At 32.9% G+C, this 24024-nt stretch overlaps 1 protein-coding gene across 2 annotated transcripts in view; it reads right to left on the reverse strand.

Moving 5' to 3' along the window:
- Nucleotides 1-24024, reverse strand: part of LOC113402758 (M-phase inducer phosphatase-like) — a 32376-nt gene that overhangs the window by 1478 nt on the left and 6874 nt on the right. The window contains exons 1-5 of one of the 2 annotated variants that reach the window (XM_026643069.2): nt 3437-3599; nt 2302-2815; nt 818-1742; nt 439-590; nt 3-181 (exon numbers count right to left, since the gene is read on the reverse strand). In XM_026643069.2, the coding sequence (XP_026498854.2) occupies nt 3-181; nt 439-590; nt 818-1742; nt 2302-2724 (1679 nt within the window). In that variant the 5' untranslated portion in view covers nt 2725-2815; nt 3437-3599. Of the gene's footprint in view, nt 1-2; nt 182-438; nt 591-817; nt 1743-2301; nt 2816-3436; nt 3600-24024 lie in introns of those variants that run through there. The other variant, XM_026643068.2, reaches the window with a different exon arrangement.

A 24024-nucleotide genomic window follows, 5' to 3' on the forward strand; every position in this document is an offset into this window, starting at 1 on the left:
ACAATTTAGGCCCCCGTTCCAAAGAAAATTCACAATGGAAGACGAGTATGCTCCGCTTGTCCGAGTCCTTGGGTTGTAACGGCTGGCTAACTAGAGTCAGTACTTGTGCCGGCGTGAACAGGTTCCTCGCTCCCAAGATGTGTCCACCTTCAAATTCATAGGGGTACCTGCAGTCTATGACCTGGAATAGAAAATTAAGATATTGAATCTGGGAGATTGGTATGCATATAATATATCCCGATAGTTGCTAAGATAAACAAACCTTAGGTTTACATTTTCCATGTGATTGCTAATACTATAGTTCTACTATACTATGCACAAAAAGTTCTCGATTAATATATATATATATTTTATATAGGTAGGCCAATGGGCCTCTTGATAGTAAGTGGTGACCACTGTCAATGTTTATGGACGGTGTCTTATTAGGTACAATCTTACCTGAAAATCATTGATGCTGTCGTTGTAGTCCCCATGTAGGAGTGAAGCGAGCGTATCACAAGATATTGACTTCAGATCTGTGTGGTCACCGTGTGTGAGGGGAAGCGCGAACGGTAGCGAGAAGTCGCCGATTAAATCTGGTTCTACAACCGCTGGAAAGGGAAGGCATTGTTAGAATACTTAGTCGACTAGCTCCTGTCTTTGAAGGGGAGATGTTAGGTAGCCTATATGTTAAGGAATTAAACTATATGTATGACAAATACCATACAAACTTTTATATTTATATTATTAGTAAGTCGTAACAAACAAACAAACTCCCTTTATAATATTAGTTAAGATAGTTCCACAAACAGTGTACTAATATATAATTTATACTTACATCTTGCTAAGGCCGTCATGATAGAAGCATTGTTCTCGGAGAATGCCCGTTGCAAAACTGGTCGTTGCAATCTCTCCACTTTGGGACTCTCACAGTTCGACTTCCTCCGTTTGTTTGAAATGTTATCTGTTTCATTTCTATCACCCCGTTTGTTACATTTCTTAGCGGGACTCTCATTTATAGCGAACAGTGACACTCTTGCCTTTGTCGCTTCAGGGTTGAAGCTCAAACTTCTTTGTAATGGCCTTCGTAAGCTGAATTCGCTTTCGAAGCTATCTTTAATCTGTCCTGAGAGGAGTTCATTAAAATTGGCCATTTTAGGAGAGTTTGAGACATCATCAATATCTAAAAATGGTTCTTCTAGTTCAGATATAAAACCGCTTTCCATGGATGTCGTTGAGCCTGAAGGATATATTCTTAACTTAGTTGAAGATGGTGATGATGTCATAGAACCAATACTGGAATCACTTTTCTCATGCCGTAATACATTCTTGGTCGGTGTTTCAGTGAACTTCAAAGATTTTTTCACGGACACATTATGAGAAGGTCGTTTAGCAGCTGGTGAAGTGAACTCGAAGATCTCATCTTCGAAGTTTAACATTCTTGTAGCGTTAGCATTTGGTTTATTGAAGGATGTTGACTGTTCATTTTCAGATAATGGTGCACCGAATTCGAAATTCCTTGAATTTATCTTCCTTGATGTTGTTCGTCCAGACGATATGATGTTGGGACTGTCCGTTGATATAATTTCATACTTGGTGCATTCATCGAAGTTGTGAGATTCAAACTCCTCCTCCAAATCGTGTAACGTTTCAAAGTCAGGGTCAATGTCCACTTCTTTCTCCGGCACGTACATGTCAATATTTTCTTTGACATTGTCAGTTCTGTCCATTCCATACGTTTGAAGTGCATCCGTGAAGTCGAGCTGTAAGCATAGTTAATATATATTAGTTAATAAATAAAAAAAATACTAAAACTAACCAATATATTTAATAAATTAGGTATATATATGGACTGTAGAGGTAAGGAAAAGTATCTCATGTTAATCTTCACCGTAAAGTTGCAAAAATGGTGCTACTGTCGCTAGAGTATGGCCTAAAATTAATATTTATAAATTGAAACAGAATCATTTTGAAAACAGATATCAACTTTCTCTTTCTATTTCCATTTTAATGGACTGAGTATTCTCATTCTCCAGCAGCTCCATCTAAGTGACATACATTTTAAGTGATTTTTTTTATACACAAAGATAATTCCCCTTTCCTGTGATAGGTGTACTTAGAAATTACAGACTATTAGTTTAGACTCTCAAATATGCTATGTAAATATGTTGGTTTTAATGATGTATCATTTTCGATGTTTCGCCTCTTTTATTATTAATAAAAAACCAAGACTGTTTACTTGCTATTTACCTATTCATAAACCTGGTCTTCAGTTCCCTGAATCAAATTTACCGAAGAGTAAAAATCAATTCAGGTACAAACCTTAGCCATCGACCAGTTGGCAAGCTTCGTTGCCGAGCACAACGGGAAGTTATCCCCGAACGAGCAATCCCTAGTCTCCTCGTCAACATCTATTTTCAAGAAAGTCTCACTCATCAATGAGGTATCGTTCTCTTTGTTTGACATCTTGAATTTAGAGCGTTCTTCAAATATCCGTGATATCTTTGAAGACCGCTTGGATCTGTCTGTTCGACTTGTTAAAGGGGAGAGTGAGTTACGATCAATCAAAGGTGACTTCTTGTCTATTAACGGTGTGTTTTTTAATCTTTCAATTGTGGGCGAGTCTTTGGGTCTGAATAATGGAGAATTTTGAATTTCACCGAGGACTCTTCTCTTTGATGGTGTGGCGATAGGCGAACTTAATGGTGACTGTTTTCTGTTGAAGTCCAGGGACAGTGGCATCATTTTAATTCTGAAGTTGTTTGTGAGAGCTTCTTCCTGTTTCCTCTTCGTAGCGTTGTTGCCGGAGTTTATTTTAAAACTCTCAGTTATTAACCTGAAACAATAAGATAATAATTGATTATATATATGAATATGTTTTTTATTTACAAATTTTATATATAACTATGTGCCAAATGGTACATTGAAAGAAGTTGACTATTATATTTATACTATAATATACTATTGACTATAGCCAACAGCTTTTGTTTTTGTGAATAATCATCCTAAATGTCATTTCAAAGGCAGTGTATTCAAAATCATAATTGTTTCTATAATTCAATTTGTGCTCAATAAAATAATCATCATTTTTAATTTATATAATATTAAATCATACAAGAACTTTCGAATCGGCTTATTGTGTATTATTCAATTTAAATTTAAAACAATGATATTTTTAACTCATGTTTTTATAATATATTTCTTTATCAATGAACTTTACGTAAACAATTAAATATCAATTCGACATAGCTCCAAATAAAATAACCTAACAATGAATTTTTTTTTTAATTTAAAGTTTCTACAACCGAAATCCCACGATAGAAACGATTTTACCAAACTAATATATAGATAATATAACAATAACCTACAACCCCTTAAGATAGGGTGACAAAACTTTTTTTTTTTGGTTATCGGAACTCATAAATAAGACGGAACGGGTTTAAGTTCCAAATATTACCTTGCCCCAGACGACTCATTGTTACAAAGGTTATGAGAACGGAGGTTTTAAAACATTTCTCATATCACAGCACTAAACTAAAACCACTATTTGAAATTTCTTAACATATTTTTTTTTTACAGGTAGACGAAAAACGTGAATCACAAACACAAATGAATTCGCGCGCTTTGTAAAACTCGGAACTGTCAATTTGTCAAACTTAGTTCGGAAATCTAAATCAATGTTTTTAAACATAAGCAAATTGTTTTTGATATCATATAATCTTATTTTTCGTTAATTATTGGTAATTTATTATTATAATTTATTATCATTTGTATGTAGGTTACAATTTAAATATTCCTAAAGATGCCTACACAATGACGTGTATTTGTATAATAAGTTACATTAAAATGGAAATCAATATTAAACAGATCCCAGGATGGGGCGTCGATCTTCATGAATAAAATCGTAATCTCAACCGTTATTCTTTTTCTAACGGACAGAATAAATATCAAAAATTTAAATTTGGAATATTATTTGATACACATAATTTTATATGTGTGTGTTTTTACTAACTACAGCCCTACAGAAATAATTAATTATTTCCCTTGCCTTCTATTTGAAATAACTAAAGACGAAATGATTCCAAACTTTGCTTACTATTTCTTTTTTTAGATTTTAAATTGTTAAGAGAACGTAGTCTAGAGAACAAACTATGACATACAAATGTCATATTGTAAAACCTGTTACAATAATTTCACTTTCCAGTTTATTATAATAAAAAGCACTTTCGCTTACTTCTTACATATCATCCCTAAACGATTTGTTAAATACAGTATAATTACCCTTATATGTAAAGCTGTAAGAGGCAAGTTCCCTTATTTTTTAGCGTAACCGTCTTGACTTGAAGTTGCATACCCTGCACCGTTCTTATCAATGTTTAAAGAAGTTTTTTTTGTTGTTACGTTAACGGTATTGCAGGGGTTTGTAACAGAATTCTATTGATTACAAAACAGCAACGGTCTTCTTATTTTTTTTCTTTCGAATACATGCGAAATGTGCATGGAAACATATCTTACAGCCACACTGTATATAGTTGTTACAAAATCATATTCGATATAACAAATACTATAAAGAGGTTAGTTTTGTTTTTATGTAGATGACTTAATGTGCAGTCGGTCCATTGAAGTAAATGCTGCCAAAACTAAGTTCGATACGAAAAAACTTTGTGAGTGTCGCAGTAAAGAACTAAAACAAACGAGTGAACTTTATTATCTTTGTTTTAGGAGATATGCTTATTGTAGTAGAGAAAAGCCGAGAAGTTCAACTTTCCATGCCGGATTTTTTTTTTTTAATGTTTGTTCTTCAATCTCAAAGTTAAATATAGATATACTGATTGAACCCGTGTGACGCCGGCCGGGTAACTAATATCCTTTAATTGGACGAGCTTAGAACTATTGATTATTTTGTTGGTTGTGCGTAATAAACATGTGAGGTAGCACCTTTATAAAAGCGACTTCAGCAGTCCGTTACTAAAACTATCGATTTCGTTAAATATATGAACCGAGTATTAATCAGGGGAATCCCATGCTTGAAGTAATATTAAACAATCGCGTTAATTACTTAAACTACCATCAATAGACCTGGCTAAAAGCTATCACGGCCCATTGTTCGTATAACCGTCAAAAAAACCTGCTCAACTAAACATTACAAGCGAATATCAATCATATAGTGCTTAGCAATAGAACAAAAAGTCGTTTAAAATAAAAAAGGGGTTCTGCAGACAAAATATTTATTCAAATCAGGGCTTTTGTGATTTTCGGCTGAATCAAGTGGTGCATCGGCTTTGTACCCTTTGTGTGGAAGTGCATTAAAAAGAAAGCGTGTTTCTGAACGGTTATGTATATACGTTTGAATTTGGAACGTCTTTGAGACGTTCGTTTTTTGCAACGGTTTTCAGGAACTTGACTTATACTTCTTTTTTTAAAATCAGCTGATGTTGATTTCGTTTCGAAATCACGATGATGTTTATATATTAACGGCTATATATATGGATCGACTTCGCCCGCGAGTTGAGGGTGCCGGGGGTGATCATAGGTTTTAAGAATAAAAAAATACCCAATGTTCTTTCTTGGAATTCAAACTTGCTACATATCAAATTAGATTTAGTGGTTTAGCCCTGAAATCTCAACAGAGATTTGTAATATTAGTATAGATTAAAATAACATAAAATTTGGTCTCTATTTAAAAGTTTTGGTGAGCGACTAATTTTCCGTTAACTGGTTTGAGTCAGAAACAAAAAAGAAACCCAAAACGAAACCAATATTGCGTGAAATCTGCGGAAGTTCAGTTTACAGGATCCGTTAATTTATGTTCTTATACCATGTGGTGAGGTTAAGTCAAGGTTGGCGGGATACGGTTACGTCACATCCGATCGACGGAGCACGGCTCGTAGGGTTTCATGGGCGCACTTATGTAAACAATAAGTAACAAGTTTCATAAACTACACTATATATTATAAAACTTTGAACTCTGATCTGTCCGTCCGTCTGTCTTAACTCTTATTCACACGGCTATTTTTAACCGACGGAGTGATTAATGAGGAATGTTTTGGGGTATAATTCATTTAAAATTTTGCGTAAATTGGCGGAAATATGACAACGATCGTTGATCTGTAAAATGGCGACTTCACTGATGTATTACGATCCGAACGTAGCATGTACCTCTAGTCTACCTATGTGAAAACAAAGTAGTTAGCCAATAACATAATTTATTTGACTAAGAATTAGTACTAAGATAGGAAATAAGTCGTGTTATTAAAAAAATATCTTTGAACGAGCAAGTCTGACCGAGTCTTAACGTTATATATTATGTTGTTGCATATGTTAATTTGTGTTTATAATTTCGTTGAAGAAAAACGTCGTGAGAAATGCGTTTAGGATAGCACAAGTGTTAAACTCCACATCTCATATCGACAAGATCTTACCTGGAAAGATTGATAGATTGATTATTGAATTGATTATCAATTCTTCTCGCTAGAATCTATATATCAAACGAAAAGTTGACATTCAATTGAATCTAGCATGACGGTTCAAAATCGATTTTAATAAATGTGACGTTCATTTGTAATTTTTATCTGTACTAAACCAATAAACATAAAACTTAGAGCAGAACGAGCGTTACGGGAAGGTTTTAGTATACAATACTAATAAATATTGAGCTGATTTTTAACCGTATTAAATTAATTATATTATAGACTAGCTGTGCCCGCGATTAAATGCGCGTTTGAATTTAACAAAAAAGTTACAGTTGTAGCCTTAGTTACTCCTTATTACATCAGCTATCTGCCAGTGAAAGTCACGTCAAAATCGGTCCAGCCGTTGCAGAGATTAGCCGGAACAAACAGAGACAAAAATTTTGGTATATGTACCGTGTATACATACATATGTATTTAGTAAAAAACGGTTATTCTAATATTACAAACAGACACTCCCATCTTATTATAAGTAAGTATAGATTGAATAGCTAGTCTCAGAACTTGATTAATATTTAAGGTTAGTTTGTTTCAATGAACCGTTACAAAACTAAGTACATAACATAAAATTTCGATTAATTAACGGTATCGCACAAAGTTCACCCCTAGTGTTGGAAAAAATCGATGGAAACCGTTAAACGTTCAACAAGGGGTCGCATCCCTAACAGTTACGAATGATATTTTCGTTGGGACAACCGATTTAATTTAGATTTTTATAATGCGGATCGTCTACCATTGGATAGCCTCATCTCATATTCTACCAAACATCAAAACCTTCGTTCTGTACCAGTTTGAAGTTAGTTACTATGACAGACACGAGGGACATAGCTCAGTTCCCCTTGGTGCATTAGCGATGTATGGTTAAAGTACAATTCCAATGTCTGGGCGGCCAATTTCCCAGTCTGCTAGGCATAAAACACAGAAGAAATAAATAATATTTGACTGCGAATTCAAGCGATATAATTGTAAAAATATTAATTGATTAAAGTTGTTATATATATTTAATTATAAACGATCAATCGAGAACAATTTGTGCAAAATATAACATATTTATAGCAAAATGGTCAGAATATGAGTAGATAAGGATTGTTTGTTACCTAAAAGGGAGATGAGGCCTTAGCCCAGCAGTGGGATATTTACAGGCTGTTAATGTAAAGGATTGTTTATTAATAACTTCTCCGATTGAAATGGGCTGCTTTAATTATCTATATCAATAATAAATGCGAAAGTAACTCTGTCTGTCTTTCTGTTGCTCTTTAACATCCAAACCACTGACAGGAATTTGATGAAATTGAGTATGAAGCTTCAACTCCAATGAAGGAAGTACCTGACGACGACGAAGTCGCAAACGACAATTAGTTTAAAATAATTAGAATAACTCTTTCTAACGATTGCACTGTACTTACACCTAAATGACGACTTCCGCCTAATGACTAGGCCTCACCGTCGTATACCGTTAAGTTGGTAGAGTCCTATTATTAACACGTCCGGTGGTAAGAGTTCTAATTTGTTATATACACGAATCGTCGATATGTTTTCATTGTCGATATTTCAAGCAAAGCTGTGGTGGTTCGGTTGTTTCATTTTAGGATAGTTTGAGAAGGAACAAAGACTCCAGAGGTCACCTCAACGGTAATGTAAAACACGTTTTTTTTTTATATATAAAAGTTATTTTTAAACGACTTCAAAAAATTACGGCATCAAATTATTCATCATTATATATGAAAAAATGATGTCTTTAAAATCATAATCGCACATTATTGCCGGTTCAAAAATAAAAAAAAAAATCGGGAAGAATTTTAAAAGTTATATAATATTTGGTCAAAATTCTCAAGTTCAGAGTCAATTCAATAACTTAACAATCAAAATCGTTTATGAATAGTAACAAAATTACACTTTACGTTGCGCACGCGACGAAACAGCCGGCTGCTTTTATTATTTCGAAAAGTAACCTCTAATGACATTGACATAAAGAATATAATGTTGCCTTGTGTCAAAACGCACGTGTCTATGGTTGGGGGAGTAAGTAACAATTGGGTCCTTTCAGGTGGGCGGATTTATTTGAAAGAAATATAATCTTTTAGGGCACGTGCCTTGTTATTTGATAAAATTGTTTATTTTAAAACATTATTTTAAAAAATTAAAAAAAAGAAACCTAAGTCAATTTATAACTTTCGGAAAATAATCTGTAATTATGTTTTTTAAAATTGAATTTGAGAAAAAATGTTTTAAAATGAAAATTTATTATTCGATCGAAATTTGCCTTGTAAATGATAAAATATTTATTATTAAAATACTTTTATGTTATTGTCTTGACGTGTTATGAGAAATATTTAAAAAAAAAAACAGAAACAATTACTGTATAACTTAGCAAAAAAATCCAAAAATCTATTTTTAAAATTCGGATTTTTCATAAATGGAACGAAATCTTAAATAATAAGTTGATATTGAAAGACCGTAATTCAAAATTTGTTCCAAGATTAAAATCTCAAAAAAAAAACACAATCTAACGTAAATTTCTAAACGAACAATATATTTAATGCAACGGTAGCATCACCGTTATCTAACAAAGCCAGGTCAAAGTTAACGTCTTGGCGCGTGCCACACAGCTGCTCAACCACCCATAGCAATCCCACCCCTAATCTTATAGCAATAATGTATATAATAGAATATACAATTATGTTCTTGGTACACAACAATTGACGACAAGTGAATTTGAATCTCGAACGCAGCTGTAGCAGCTGGCGCGTAATTGGTACATATCGCACCTTTGCGTCTTGGAAGGCGTCAGCCATTTTTTTCGCGAACATTGACCTCTATCGGAACTAGGGGGAACGGCAGATGCTTTTCCGTTGATAAGATTAAGCTATAAATAAACTTTGTCGCGTTTCGCTTAATGTACTTTTGCCTATTAAAACAAAAAAAACAGCGTTCTAGCACCAACTTTATCATTACATAAAAAAAGGCAAAGGTACAAATAAATAACTCCTTTCACCGTTAAAATAGTAATTGTTTTGTTTATATAAAGTATATAATTAAAAAAATTATTTGGATTAATCATAGCAATCTAAATCTGTAACCACCCTCGAAATAAACACAATACGCCAGCATTACTCGTATCGATCGGTAACGGTCTCGGCTGTATGGTGTTCCGTCGTTGTAACGTCCGTTTAAAAATATAGCATGTTTATGGTAATAGTAAGCGTTTGCTTCTTAGAATTTCTAATTTTAAAATCCTTGGATATTCAACGAATTCTTATTTTCTTTCTTTTTTAATCGTTTTAGCAAAATATCATGTATTGATTTATATTCGAAAGATAATAGAATGAATGACAATGAATGGGATGTCTTCGTTTATTATTTGGTACGCACGTGCTTCCGTATCCGGTGCTTTTTTTTTGTCAATAAAAAACAAACAAATCCATTTCGTATTTTGGCGACGTGTTCTATTAACAGAAAACGAATTTTCGTTTTTTTTTTTCTGGATCATCGCGTTTCTTCTTCGTACAATAAATTCGTATTTAATCTCAAGAATATTCATAGAAATATTCTATATATACGTTAGTACCGGTGGTCCGGTTAATTGAGCCACTGTAACTACAGGCACAAGGGACATAACATCTTAGTTCCTAATTGTAGGCGCTACGGCGTAAGGAATCTATACTATTGAACGTGACGGAAGGACCGAAGCGACCGAGCGAAGCGACCCACACGTAGAGATTAATATATCTTACACCACCTTTGTCTATGGGCATCTACCATCAGGTGATCCATTTGGTAATTTACCTATAAACAAAACAGAAACTTTGTGGTTTTTAAATCCGTTCTAGTTTACAGAACGTATACGTGTAGTATACAAATATATTATAGCAAGTGACAAATCTGCGGCGGCCGTAAGGCGATACTGAGGGTTTAAACAAGCCGAGCTTGAATCCTGTCGCCGCTTCCGTTTGAGAACATCGAAGGTTGAATGAATGATATTTAAGTGGCGTATTTGTTTATCTTGTAGATAAACATTGGGCGAATATCTTCTTGAAGTCTGTCAAAATTGTGTTCAATTTGAGTATTTAATATATAATCTATTCCAACCATAACAAGAATAATGCCAAATAAACAACATTTGACAGCAAATCGACGCGATATCATTGGTCGAAAGCTCGATTTATCTATGATATTCACTATGGATTTGCGAAAAAATTGCGTTTTGAATGTCGACCAAACTGTTAATGGATGTCTGGAAGTAAAATTAAAATGGAAATAAGTAGTTAAGTGTAATAGTGTTGTATTGTAAATAAATATATATTAATCATAAACTCTTAGTAGTGCACAATATAGCTGAGTTATTAGCAAATCGCATGAAATACGTACCTAAATCTAAGGTTTATCTTTTTTCCTACTTCTATAGGAAAAGGCTAACTAGCAGACGATGCAATGTGTTTCGGAGAAGGTTTTAGTATGTAATATTACAACATGAATGTGGAATCTGAAACTGTGGAACTTGTTATAGAAACGAATACCGTGGCCGAGGATTATTGACAAACATCTTAATTTCATACGTCAATACGCTACCGATCAAGTCAGATTATTGAAGTTGTTATTTCCTTTGCGCCTATAATTACACCAGCTCACTCACACACCGGAAACAAAACGTAAAGAGTAAAATTACTAAGTGTTAAACCTACGGAGATTTTGCTGAGCCAGTAAACACCCAATAACAAGTAAAAATTTTTGACATTGAACTGACGTGATATCATTGGTCGAAAGCTTGAATAATCTACGAAATTCATTATGGATTCGCGAAAAAATGGTTAAACGTCGACGAAACTGTGTGCATATAAGTAGTTAAACGGAATCGTGTTGTATTATAAATAAATATATATTATTCAAGAACTGTTTGTATTGTTTAGTATAGCTGAGCTATTAAATGAACTGCAGCGAGATATCAAGTTAGCGCTTAGAAAAAAATGTGTTGTCTATGGTATCCCAGGAACCAAAGTACGTTGTAATATTATCTAAGCATATGTTGAACGTTACTAACCGACATTGTTTTAAGCATATTCATTGGACGAATTTCATGTCTCGCTGCGCACGGCGCCCATATGTTCTACGCGGGAGGGACTAAGGGAGGTCGGTGGCAAAAATAACAAATTTAAATACTATTCTAATTTAATATTTACAGCACGATACAACTTGTCTCCTGTTTAAGGGGGTTTTAAGATATTATTAATAACACTCTTGACTACAATTTACATCCCATTTCTTCTTATGAAAAAAACATAAGTTCCAAAATGTCAGCTTTCCAGACTCCGTAGTTTTGGTTGTACATTGATACTCAGCCAGGAGAAAAGATTGATGATGATTATAAATTTCTTATTAAGTTTGAATATAATACCTACTTTTAAATCTTTGCGGTTGGGAAGATATTTTAACACGTGACTAATGAGATGAAAAAAAATTACAAAGATTTTAATATTTAAAGTGATGCAAGAAAATGTACACGATAAAAAACCTTTTCCGATTATCGTTGAGTGCACGTGTTTGAACGGTTTTTCGAACGGAACGGATTTAAATTTCGAACGCTGACAGATGTGTGAAAAAAGCGGACCACACTTGACGAACTAATACGTTTTAATTGTCTAAATTTTTTTCAGTTATTTTTTTGTTTCAGAATCTTAGAAAAGGCATAAGTATTGTCAGCCATGTCATAGGCCAAAGAGGTTTTAAACAGTTACTCTTATAATAAAGTAAATTATCGAATGAAGTAAGCAGAATATGACTGAAGTCTTTAGTAAATAATTTTAATCCAGTAATTAGATTGAATACTCGTGGACTTTGAAACAGGATATATTATCTAAATTTAACTGTATTTGATCGACATAACTTTAACTTATGTATTCAAATGTTTCCAAAAAGTAACTACTGAACTTCTTGCTGGCTCTTCTCGGTAGTAACTTCATTCGAAACTGGTGTTAGTTTGACATTTAATTCTGTAAAATGACGATTCACACGACGTTATAAAAGCACTTGGCTAAAGTTTATTTTGATTTGATTTAAAACGAATTAAACAACAATATTGTTCATGACATTACAAGTACAATCGCGAAATAACACAATCTATTCGTTCTAAAAGTGAAGACATAATTCGTTAAAAAAAATATATTGTACATTTAAATACAAATTTTAAATAGTTTTGTTTTTTATAGTTATTATTTTTTCTTACTTTCACTAGACCGCCATAAATCAACTCATTCATTTCTCTGTTATATTTTTAGATCTGTCAAAAGAGCCGCCATTTCGTTAACGGAGCGGTATTTTTTTTTCAAATTGCTGTTTAAGATCTTCGCGATAAGTTCTTGTGTTTCGGCAAACTTAACTAATAATAGTTTTGAAATAATGATATGGTAGCTGTTGTTTTAGAGAATACTGAAGTATATTTGTTTTTTATTTTACTGCATATTTTGTTAAGAATGGATTTGTGTAATTTTTATCTTAATCTTCTTTCCCTATATAACTTTTGAGAAGTGTTTTTTTTTTAAAGTAATTATTGGCCTAAGGAAAAAAGTATACAGCCGATAAATGTTACTGAGCTAGACAAAAACCGTTTCTTCTTTAGAACTTTACGTAGTTAAAATAACATATTTATAAAAAAGAAAACACATATGTTCTGCTTTATATGTACTAATTTGAACAATAAATGCCATCATATATGCAGTATAAAAAATAATTCAATGATTTTCTTCAACATTGACAATGGCAAAGGCCGCATAACCGAAAACCATTAAAAAAAATAATAAAAATATTGTAATCTATAAATGCACTTTGCGTCATAGTAGAGTCAAAACGATAATGATTATTTAACGTCCTTGACACAATTGACCGGTTATTTTATAAAACAACTTATACAAGAACAAAAAACGTGCTTGTCTCTCCAATAGTCTAAATTTACGAGTGAAACTGTTGATACTTATACAAACTAACCTATTCGTGTTGCTTACGATTGGTAGTCTTCTGTGACTCAGAAGGCTACGAATAACGAATTGTTTGATGAAATGCTAATAATTACTAACATAAAAACTATTTAAGTATAATATTTTTGTAAATTTCAAACGGCATCAACTAGAATAGTCTCAGAATATGAAGTACCTTTGAGTTGAGGTTAGTGGTCATCACCGCCCATAGACAATGACAATTTAAGAAATACATATTAATTCTTACCACTGTACCACTAACCTTATTATGTACTGTAAGTAACAGTGTTTTTTTTTCTAGATATATATCAGAAATGCCAATGTAAAAAAAAACTTTAATTAATCATTGTTAGTTGTTAATAGTTCATATGGCAATGTGTTTATATTATTAGACGCTGAACGTATCGTCACTATAGTGACCCACATACATACTGATAAACCGATCTAACATCGACCCATTTTATAACCAATTGCTTTAATCAAGCGTTTGTTTTGAAATATTTTTATTAGCGCAAGCAAAAATGGTCACAGTCGAATTGCGCAATGTTTTTTAAAATATTAACTTTATTTTGCAAGGAATTAGGGTTTCGAATCGAACGTCGTTTAAACAAAGAACACTTAGACGAAACCGTTAGTGACGTCACGGGTACAATATTGGAGCGAAAAGTGACTTTATGTCAAATTGACATATTACTTTTTTTATTTATTTATAGGCACAGGTTGTATGATGATTAGCTATAATTTAATTTATATAATTAACAATATGTGGCTACTTTTATATTGGAAAAGAAAATGACTAAATAAAAAAGAAACGAAGCATTAGTAATGTGTTATTTTTTTTAAAAATTGGTTTCAAATTCCAAGACTGATAGTTAAACATATTAAATACAAAGTAAGGCTTAATTAGCGTTCTATCAACTGAGCTTTCCCAGTTTAAAAAAGGAACTGTATTTTTTATGCAATGTACTAACGACATACAGCCTTATCAATAACTGCAAAAGCTCTTATCAGCAAAAAACATAATTAACGGGAAATAAAACCGTTATTAGGATATATATTATATATGTATTAATATAATTAAATTATAAAGCGTGAGTTTGTTTTCCTTAACTATGTTGTAATAATAGTCGACTAGATTGTCACTAACAATAAGTTCGTTTTATTCAAATTGTTTGTTTGACAAAACGCTAAATTCACAAACACTAGTAAAATGTCAGTAAATGACATGAGATATTGTTTTTTTTAAAATAATTAAATAAGCAAAGGAAAAACTTTTCAGCCAAAAATATCAACTTTGGGAACTAATTTATGTTACTTGTACCGGTTCGCTTATTATTAAAACAGACATAACAATACTAAGTATTGCTATTTGACGGTAGAATATGTGATGAGTGGGTGGTACCTACCCAGACAGGTTTGCATAAAGTCCTATGCTCTACCATTCTATATCTGTCTCATTATTAATATTCGAGTATCTATTTAAAATCATATTTTAGCTTATTAATCTTACAATAAAAAAAATAATTATTTTATATATATTAAAAAAATTGTTACCTCATTTCATTGTGTGACGTCATCTTTTTTTTTAAACAAAAAAAGGTCGAAGATCCGGTTTTTCAATTCCATTCAAACATCGAAGGAATTAGCGAAAATAATTTAAATATATTCTAATAAAAAAAATTATACGATTGGTCTATGGACGTTTCCCACGGTTCGGGTTAGTTTTGGCGAATGTAATACTGTTCTGTAATATTATTATTTTGTATTAAATGATTAAGTTAATTGGGGCAATGGAACGATTTAGATAATTACTTTTATAAAGCATGAAATCCGGCAAAGGCAAAGAATGCTCAGCCCAAACATTGCCTAAGTTTAAAAAGCATTTAAAAAGATCGTCGATGTCAATCAAGTTACGATTTGTGCCTGAAAATAAAATGGCTCACTTGAACCCAACATACAGCAGATAAAAACTTTCTATCCGGTTCTTCTATAGAATCTGCATTCGAATTCTAGTAAGTACATTCAAATTTAACTTGTAAAATGACGTTTAAATATTGTCTATGAGAAGGAACAAGAAGATAAATATTGTACCTAGCTCCAGCAACACACTAATAATTTATTTAAAATCAAAAATCGAAATATTATTATTTATAGGCTTGAAAAAGTACTTTCGAATGGTCATGTTAGTGTTGAAATAAATGTAAACCAACGTTCAAAAAGTAGATTCTACCGAGAACCGGCAAGAAACTCAGTAGTTACTCTTTTCCGTCATTTTAGTGACATGTCAGTAAAGAACAATTAAATGAATATACAAGGACACGCTTTTTTATCTTTAGTATCTTATATTGAGTAATATGCGTTATTTGTCCATTTTTTTGACATGAGCTTTAAATTTTTTAATATCGAATAATATTTTGAATCGTTGCGTAGATACATAGAATATTATTAATAAGATTTGTAAGTTGAAATTAAAAATGAAATTACAACGGTAAATAAATTCGTAACACCAAAAAAAATCCTTGAGAACAGTATCTTTATTCAATGAACGATATACAAGACGGAGCCCTCAGGGTCACGACCTGTCAGACAAAAGCGCGCCATTTCCCGTGCGAATTTAGATCATCTTGCCTATTGTTGTATTTTTTTTTTTTTTTACGGAAGTAATATAGGGTTTAAAACGTCTCACCGTATTTATTGTGTCACGAATTATTATCTGTGGGTTTCTCAAGCAGATGGGCAGTTTGGAAATGGACCATTGCGTTCGATATTTTTTTCTATATCGATTATTGGGGGGGTTTATTTAAATAATATATTGAATTTATTCGTTTGATCCGAGTCCAGGTGTAGAATTACCGAAAGATATGAAGAATGAACTAATTTTACTTATTACATCGTGAGAATTTGTATGGACTTCAGATGGACTAGGTATTCCACAGCTGCCCAACGCAATTATTCTCGTATAAAATAGGTAAAATGAGCTGTAAGCGCTTAAATCATCTGTTATCTCATCGATATAACCCTGGGAACTAAGTTATGCCCCTTGTAATACTAAAGTTTGTCGGTGGAATCGTCTGCTGAAGCTTGAACGGAACAATCACCAAGTCCACTTATAACCTGTCCCACGCCCAAATCTCTGAATTAATAAAAAATAAATTTACCATAGAGGTAGACAATGTTTTCAAGAATAAGATATGCTTTTTTAAATTCTTTATTTCTTGCAAACTGTCAATTATAATCTAGGTTAAGTTTATCCCCCAATTAAAATTTCTTATCGTACTTTTAACTTGACAATTAAGTAAAACAAATAGAGCCCTTTAAGTAAAGTCGTGATAACGTTAAATAAACCAGCAACGTTTGTTCTGTTTAAGCACAGTTTAAAAATCTGTTTGCATTTTTATACTAAGCCTTAAATTTACAGCATAACTCGCGTTGAATATTTAAATTAATAGTTCATGTGATAAGCTATGCTTGTTGGAAGCTGGCTGGCGGCCGACGATGGCATAGTTAACTACTCATAAAATTAATTCAATATTGTTAATTTTTTAAAGTATACTGTTACAAAGACTTTAGTATCTTCATTTTATAGTACTTTATTAAATGTAATATTCTAATGAGAAAACTTAATCCTATCATACCTTAACTGGGCAAAGGGGTTGCCAGCTAAAACGCTGTTAGGTTTCAAAACCGGATATAGATACAAGCAAATCAGATGAGATATATTTATACTAATATTATAATTGCGTAAGTAACTCTGTCTGTCTGTCTATCTATTGCTCTTTCACGGCCAAACCACTGACAGGAATTTGATAAGATTTGGTAAAAAAGCAAGTTAAACACCTGACGCCCAACCCATAAAACGCAAGCAAAGCCGAACACAATCAAAAAATGGCGTTTGGTTTGAACCCGCAATCTAAGCCTACGGTATGCACTATCCACATAGCTTAGGTAGAACATTAAAAAGGTAGTCGTTTTAAAACTTCATAATAGGGAAGTAACAGTTTGACACAGATAAAAAATAATTTTCAAAGCATAGTGTATGTACCGTATGTACATGAATGTTGAGTGATTAAAACTTCCTTTGATAAACGAGTTTGTTTTGTTTATAACCGCTGTACTAGATTTGGTAAACACATACAAACAATTACACCTTTGACACAAAAAAATAAAAATTATCTGTCTAAAATAGTTAAATTCATTTAATTTAAATTTGGTGTTCTAATTTACACATTGATTATTATACAATTAACTAATCTGTACACTTTAATATATTATTAAGATATATATTATATCATTTAATAATTACGAATAAAAAAATCTGGGCTGAAAAATTAAGATATCAAACCAAAAAATTCAATTAATTAAAAAAAAAAAACTGTCAGAATAACCTCAAATGAACTTTCCTCTGAATACATTACGTAACCTTAGATAAAAATTCGAGACGCGAGCGAGAATAGGATCTTTAAAAAAAAAACTCGCTCTATGGTTTTAAAAAAAAAGGAAACGATAAACTGGCTTCAACGGTCGCTCTGCCATCTTTTTCTAACTCGGCTCTCCCACGCAATCGATTCACCTAGTCTGGACCGTGTCGTTACTTGTCCCACTCCAATCCCAATTACTACATATTTGTTTAAATAGCGTTAACTTTTGATACTCTTAAAACAAATGTTTAGAAATCAACTTCACATTTAAAGTCATGTCTGTAGGAACTTTAATTTTTCTGTTTAGCTTCGTAAGCAGTAGTTATTAATAATTCAATAAGCATATATCGTTTGCTTTATATATATTATAATTGCATGTATGTAAGAATGACGAATGTAAAATAAAATAAAAATTAATCTATACATATAATAAAATTGGACTGTCTGTTTGTAATATTAAAATACTAATACACGGTACATATATCTAAATAACATGTTTTTTTACAATTTTTTTCTGTCTATTTGTTCCGGCTAATCTCTGGAACGGCTGGACCGATTTCGACGGGACTTTCACTGGCAGATAGCTGATGTAATAAGGAGTAACTTAGGCTTTTATTTTAGGATTATATGTAAAATAATAATAAAGTCGCGCTTTTTTTTTTAAATTCAAACGCGCACGAAGTCGCGGGCGTCGCTAGTAATATATATTATTGAGTTATGACCTTTGGAAATTAGATGTTATGTCTCTTGTGCCTGTAATAGTACTCGCTCACTTCAAACCGGAACACAATAATACTAAGTATTACTGCTAGGTGGTAGAATGTGGTGGGTACCCAGTCTGACTGGCATAAATCTCTATATACTTTATAAATACAAACGTAAAAATTCTCTCACATATATTGTTAAGGATTGTGTTTATAAAAAAGCAACTACGTCTTATAGGGCAGACTCTAGATTCCTCTCCGTACTAAATATGGTTACTTAATGAGGAAGTAAGACTTGATACGATTTTAAATGTCCGTTTTGCCAGATATGGCGCTAGCATTAGGTTATATTTATATGTCTTGACTTCTAGAGCACAAAACTCATAACTATTTCTTTGTTATTTTGAAACGTGATTTAAGGGATTATATTTAAAGGTTTCATAGGTTTTTAATGTTGAAACTTTAAATTATATGTTCAGAAAGTGTCGCTCTACAAAAGAACTAAAATAGACGAGCCAAGTTTATTATCTCGGTGTGCGTGACGGCCACGCTTTACACTGGTCGAACGTCACACTACTTTACTAGTGTGCGTGTTCATAGTGGCCAACTTTTGGTCACTATTTTTTTCGATCCACTCTCAACTTTGAGTCTAGACATATCAAATCAAAATATTCTTTATTCGATTAGGCTCTTAAAAGCACTGTTGAACCGTCTTGTTAGTGTGGTATTAATGTAAAACTACCACCGGTTCGGAAAGTAGATACTACCAAGAACCGGTAAGAAACTTAGAAGTTACTCTTTTCCACCATTTTAATTACAGAGTATGTCAGTAAAGTACAATTTAAATTACATAGAATGTCTTCGTAAAAACAAAATGGCTACTTTTTACGTAATAGAACATAACCCGTTCACGGAACCCGAATTAACACTAATTTAAGATTCTAATTGTGTACAGCTGTCTATCTAATGATATTGAGGATGTCTTCATCTCAGTTAAGACGTAACGAAGGTCTTAAATTAAAGGTTTAAAAAAGTTATAATAAAAAACAAACATAAGTATTAATCTTAAAATTTTTATTTAAATAATTCTTTGATATAATAATTGTATAAATCTTTTTTTTTAATGTTTAAATCATTTCAGCCACGAAAAGTCATATACGACGATAGTTAAGATACATAGACGTATTTCACAATAACTTACATTCAGCCATAAATATTTAATCCCATCGCACGGTTAAAACAGTTAAAAAAAATCTTACGACATAAATTCGATGATATTTTCAAATATAATAACCGTTTCTTAACACCAATCACTAACGGCCATTTTGAAAAAATTGACACTTGCGCAATGTTTGAAAATCATTCGGAACTTTCTATTTACACGTTTGAATTACGAAAACCTATCCCGTTCGAAATTCAAATTTCCAACCGTCGAGACCATAGAGTACTCGCTGACAGAGCATGACTTTGAAGTTAATCTCTATTTATAAATGAAACGATTTTTTTTTTTTATCTTAGTTAATTGCTTTTTAATCTGAAAAAAAGTACCAGTAAATGTCCCACTGCTGGCCTCCGTCCTCTCCCTTTAGAGAAGATTTGGAGCATCACGGAGTTTTTTTTCAAGCGCAAGATGAATTACAAACACATATGCACATGAAAATTAAACAGAAACTTGGTAAACAGTGAAATACTTCTTCATAGAAGTGACAGTTAGTGACGTCACTTCCTGTAATAGTTTCACCCGCTAATGTGATGAGGTCAATTGCTCGTATCCTCAGTAACGGCTGGTTGGACTCATGCTGCAAGACCGAGGGATTTCTAATCTAATTGGCAGAAATGGGTCGAGAGAATTACTTGATTGGGTATATTTTTAGAAACAATATAAGTTATCAACGTTTAACTTCGCCTGGGTAGTTCATCACATATAAAATCAGCTAAATAGAAAGTGAGCCAGTGTAACTACAGAAACAAGGGACGTACCTTAGTTCCAAAGACGATTTAAGAAACGTCCAGTGCCAATTTTTAGTCAACCATCTATTAAAAAAACACGATCTATTAAGTTACTTACTGAAAGCTGGTTTTAATTGTGATCAATTTATACAACTTTACCTATAGCACACAATCAATCATCACCCCCCCACTTTACGCCTCGAGGGGTGAATTAAAAAAAATAGCCTTTGTACTTTCCCGGGACTCAAAGTTATCTTCCTACCACAAAAATCGGTTAACCTTGAAGCGGTAACAGCAGAGTTACTTTCGCATACATATCAGTTAAAATAGTATCGATTATTATATAAATATATATGTAATTATATATTAATTCACATACACCTATATAAGCGAAGAGATTTGATATGTTATATGTATACGTAGACGTATTCGTATGAAAGGACGTGACGTTACAAGACTTTTTTTTCTTAATAGTGATTTGGTTAGAACCGCCTCTAACCGGTTTAATAGATCTGTTACATTCCTTTTGAACCGACTTTAAAGTATGGTGTTCTGTTTCGAGTAATACGTATAACATACTAGTTTTAGCCACAGCTTCGCTCGTGTTTTAGGCATCAAACCTATTTACCTATTTGGAATTCAACAATTTCACCAAATTCCGTTCAGTAATTTGACCGTAAAAGAGCAACAGACACGAGTTACATTCCCATTTATAATATTAGTATGGATTCTGATAGCAGGTGTATTAGACAAATCTGTTATTTAGGTATTCCATGCGATTTTTAACTGCTCGTTTCGTTTTGCTTCTCTTTAATGCTTACTAATAACGGATAGTTAGTTTTGATATTCAATCATTTAGGTGTTAGTTAAATAACACACGTTAAAAAACACGTTGAGTTTTTTCGCCGTTTTTCTAGTCTGAGGAAATTTGTGTATGATTTTCGATGAGATTTTTGGCTAGTTTTGTACAGATTTTAAGTTTGAATGACTCGACGCAATAAAACTATTTTATAGTAAATGAAAAGGAAAGTGCTTCAATGGAAAAATTACCGCTAAGTCACGCAAGAGTAAGTACTCCGGTAAAAAATGAAGTCATTTATCGGAAGACGTGGAGTTCGACTTCCTTACTAATATAACGGACCTAATTTTCCATCTCGAACAGAGACACGCAGCTTTATTTAAAATACAATAAGTCTTTAGTTGTTTAAAGAAAAAAAATGTATGAAATTAGTGTTGTTTTTTATTTATTTATATAAAGGTTTTTAACCATAACATAGAATATTCCCGGTCAAGTCCTCTTTCAACAGTCAGACAGATAGACATGTCCATGCTGAGTATTATAAAATGATTTTCTGTTCGTTTATCGTTCGTCGCTTTCCGTCAACTGTAAGCTTAAATCTTTTAAACTACGCAACGGATTTTAATGCGGTTTCAATCAATAAACAGCGTGATTCAAGGGAGAGGTTTATATGTATAATACATTCATATTATGGTAGAGAAAAGCCGAGAGTTTCAACTTTCCTAGTCAAAAAACAAGTTTTGTTTATGTTTTTTCTTCAACCTAGCTACCAAATGTTCTGATATTAAATAATAAAAAAAAGAAAGATATTAAATTCGTGTTAAACTCATTGTATATTTTTCTTAAACGTACTCGAGAAACGCGAACATATAAGAATAGACGAAGCGGTTTGAAAGAATGCCACGTCGTCCGGCAATTTAGGTAAAAAAAATACATCGACGGGATGATTACACGAGATCAGAATGATACTTATGCGTTGTCAGTTTCTTTGTGCTCCGTGGAGATTTTATTAACAACACGTCCCGGCGCCGTACGATAATGTACGTAACATTTTTATATTACAGTAGAACGCCGGTTATCCGAACGCCGGTTAATCGAAACGCCGATTATCCGAATCGGTCCAAAGCTTAATATAAAAAATTAAAAACTAAGTAATTTTGTTTTGATTTGTAACAAGTTGGATGTCACTGGAGTCCAGATAAAATAATAAATATTGAACAAACATCACACACATTACTCTGATCCCAATGTAAGTAGCTAAAGCACTTGTGTTATGGAAAATCAGAAGTAACGACGGTAATACACTCAGACCCAAGACAACGTAGAAAACTAATGAACTTTTTCTGCATCGACTCGGCCGGGAATCGAACCCGGGACCTCGGAGTGGCGTACCCGTGAAAACCGGTGTACACACTACTGTGCTTTAGCTACTTACATTGGGATTAGAGTAATGTATGTGATGTTGTCCGATATTTATTTATTTCTATTTAAATAATTTTAGCTTTGAAAATGGAGTTCGCTTTCACTTTACGTGAACTTTGTTTAATACGGCGTACTCAACAAAGGATGGCGTAGACGACATAAATGAATTCATAGTATTCGTTATGTCTATCCGGGGTAAACATAAAATAAAACATAATCAGCCTGTAAATTTCCCACTGCTGGGCTAAGGCCTCCTCTCCCGTTGAGGAGAAGGTATGGAGCATATTCCACCACGCTGCTCCAATGCGGGTTGGTGGAATACACATGTGGCAGAATTTCGTTGAAATTAGACACATGCAGGTTTCCTCACGATGTTTTCCTTCACCGCCGAGCACGAGATGAATTATAAACAAATTAAGCACATGTAAATTCAGTGGTGCCTGCCTGGGTTTGAACCCGAAATCATCGGTTAAGATGCACGCGTTCTAACCACTGGGCCATGTCGGCTCCGGGGTAAGCAATACTTGAATTGTATTTAATAATCTATGTGGAAATGTTAGTTTCTTGCCGGGCCGGTTCATCTCTATAGAATCTACATTCCGAATAATGTGTTTTCGAAGTGAGGTTAATACGGTTTTCAGTAATGGACGGAGTGCCTGAAAGAGGTTTAGGTGCATAATTCGACGATTATTAAAGATGTCGGATAAAATCAATGACATTAAACATCTAATTGATACATTTCGCAGTCTTAAGTCTAGAGGAAATTGAAGATTATCCTTAGTTGAAACGTGACAGGAATCAATTAGAAATTATTATTATTATTAAATATAATTTTGATATAAATGAGCCGAGATGGCCCAGTGGTTATAACGCGTGCATATAGCAGACGAGTGCGGGTTCAAACCCAGGCAAACACCGATTTTTCATGTACTTGGTTGTTATGTACTAACTGATATTAATGTATTTTTAACCAATATCCTTGCACGACATTTGTATAGAATCATATAACTTCATGGCAACACTAAACGCAAGTCACAACATTAATAAAAGCTGGTCACACCACCATATAAAATTCTAAGCAGAAAATCGATACTACATTCAGAACAATATATGTTAATTAATCCAAACAAAAATGAACTATAAATATATGTATTTAAAGTATAAAATTGTGTTGTAATATTAACGATCCCGAATCAACTGGGCAGGTGTCACTTCACCCTAATAAAACGCGCTATTTTTCGATAGGGATGTATTGGGCATAGACAATTTTCGTTTTATTGTTCTAGAGATATGATTATTTATGGGATTGCTATG

The sequence above is a fragment of the Vanessa tameamea genome, chromosome 31, assembly GCF_037043105.1.
Source record: "Vanessa tameamea isolate UH-Manoa-2023 chromosome 31, ilVanTame1 primary haplotype, whole genome shotgun sequence".
Lineage (NCBI taxonomy): Eukaryota > Metazoa > Arthropoda > Insecta > Lepidoptera > Nymphalidae > Vanessa > Vanessa tameamea.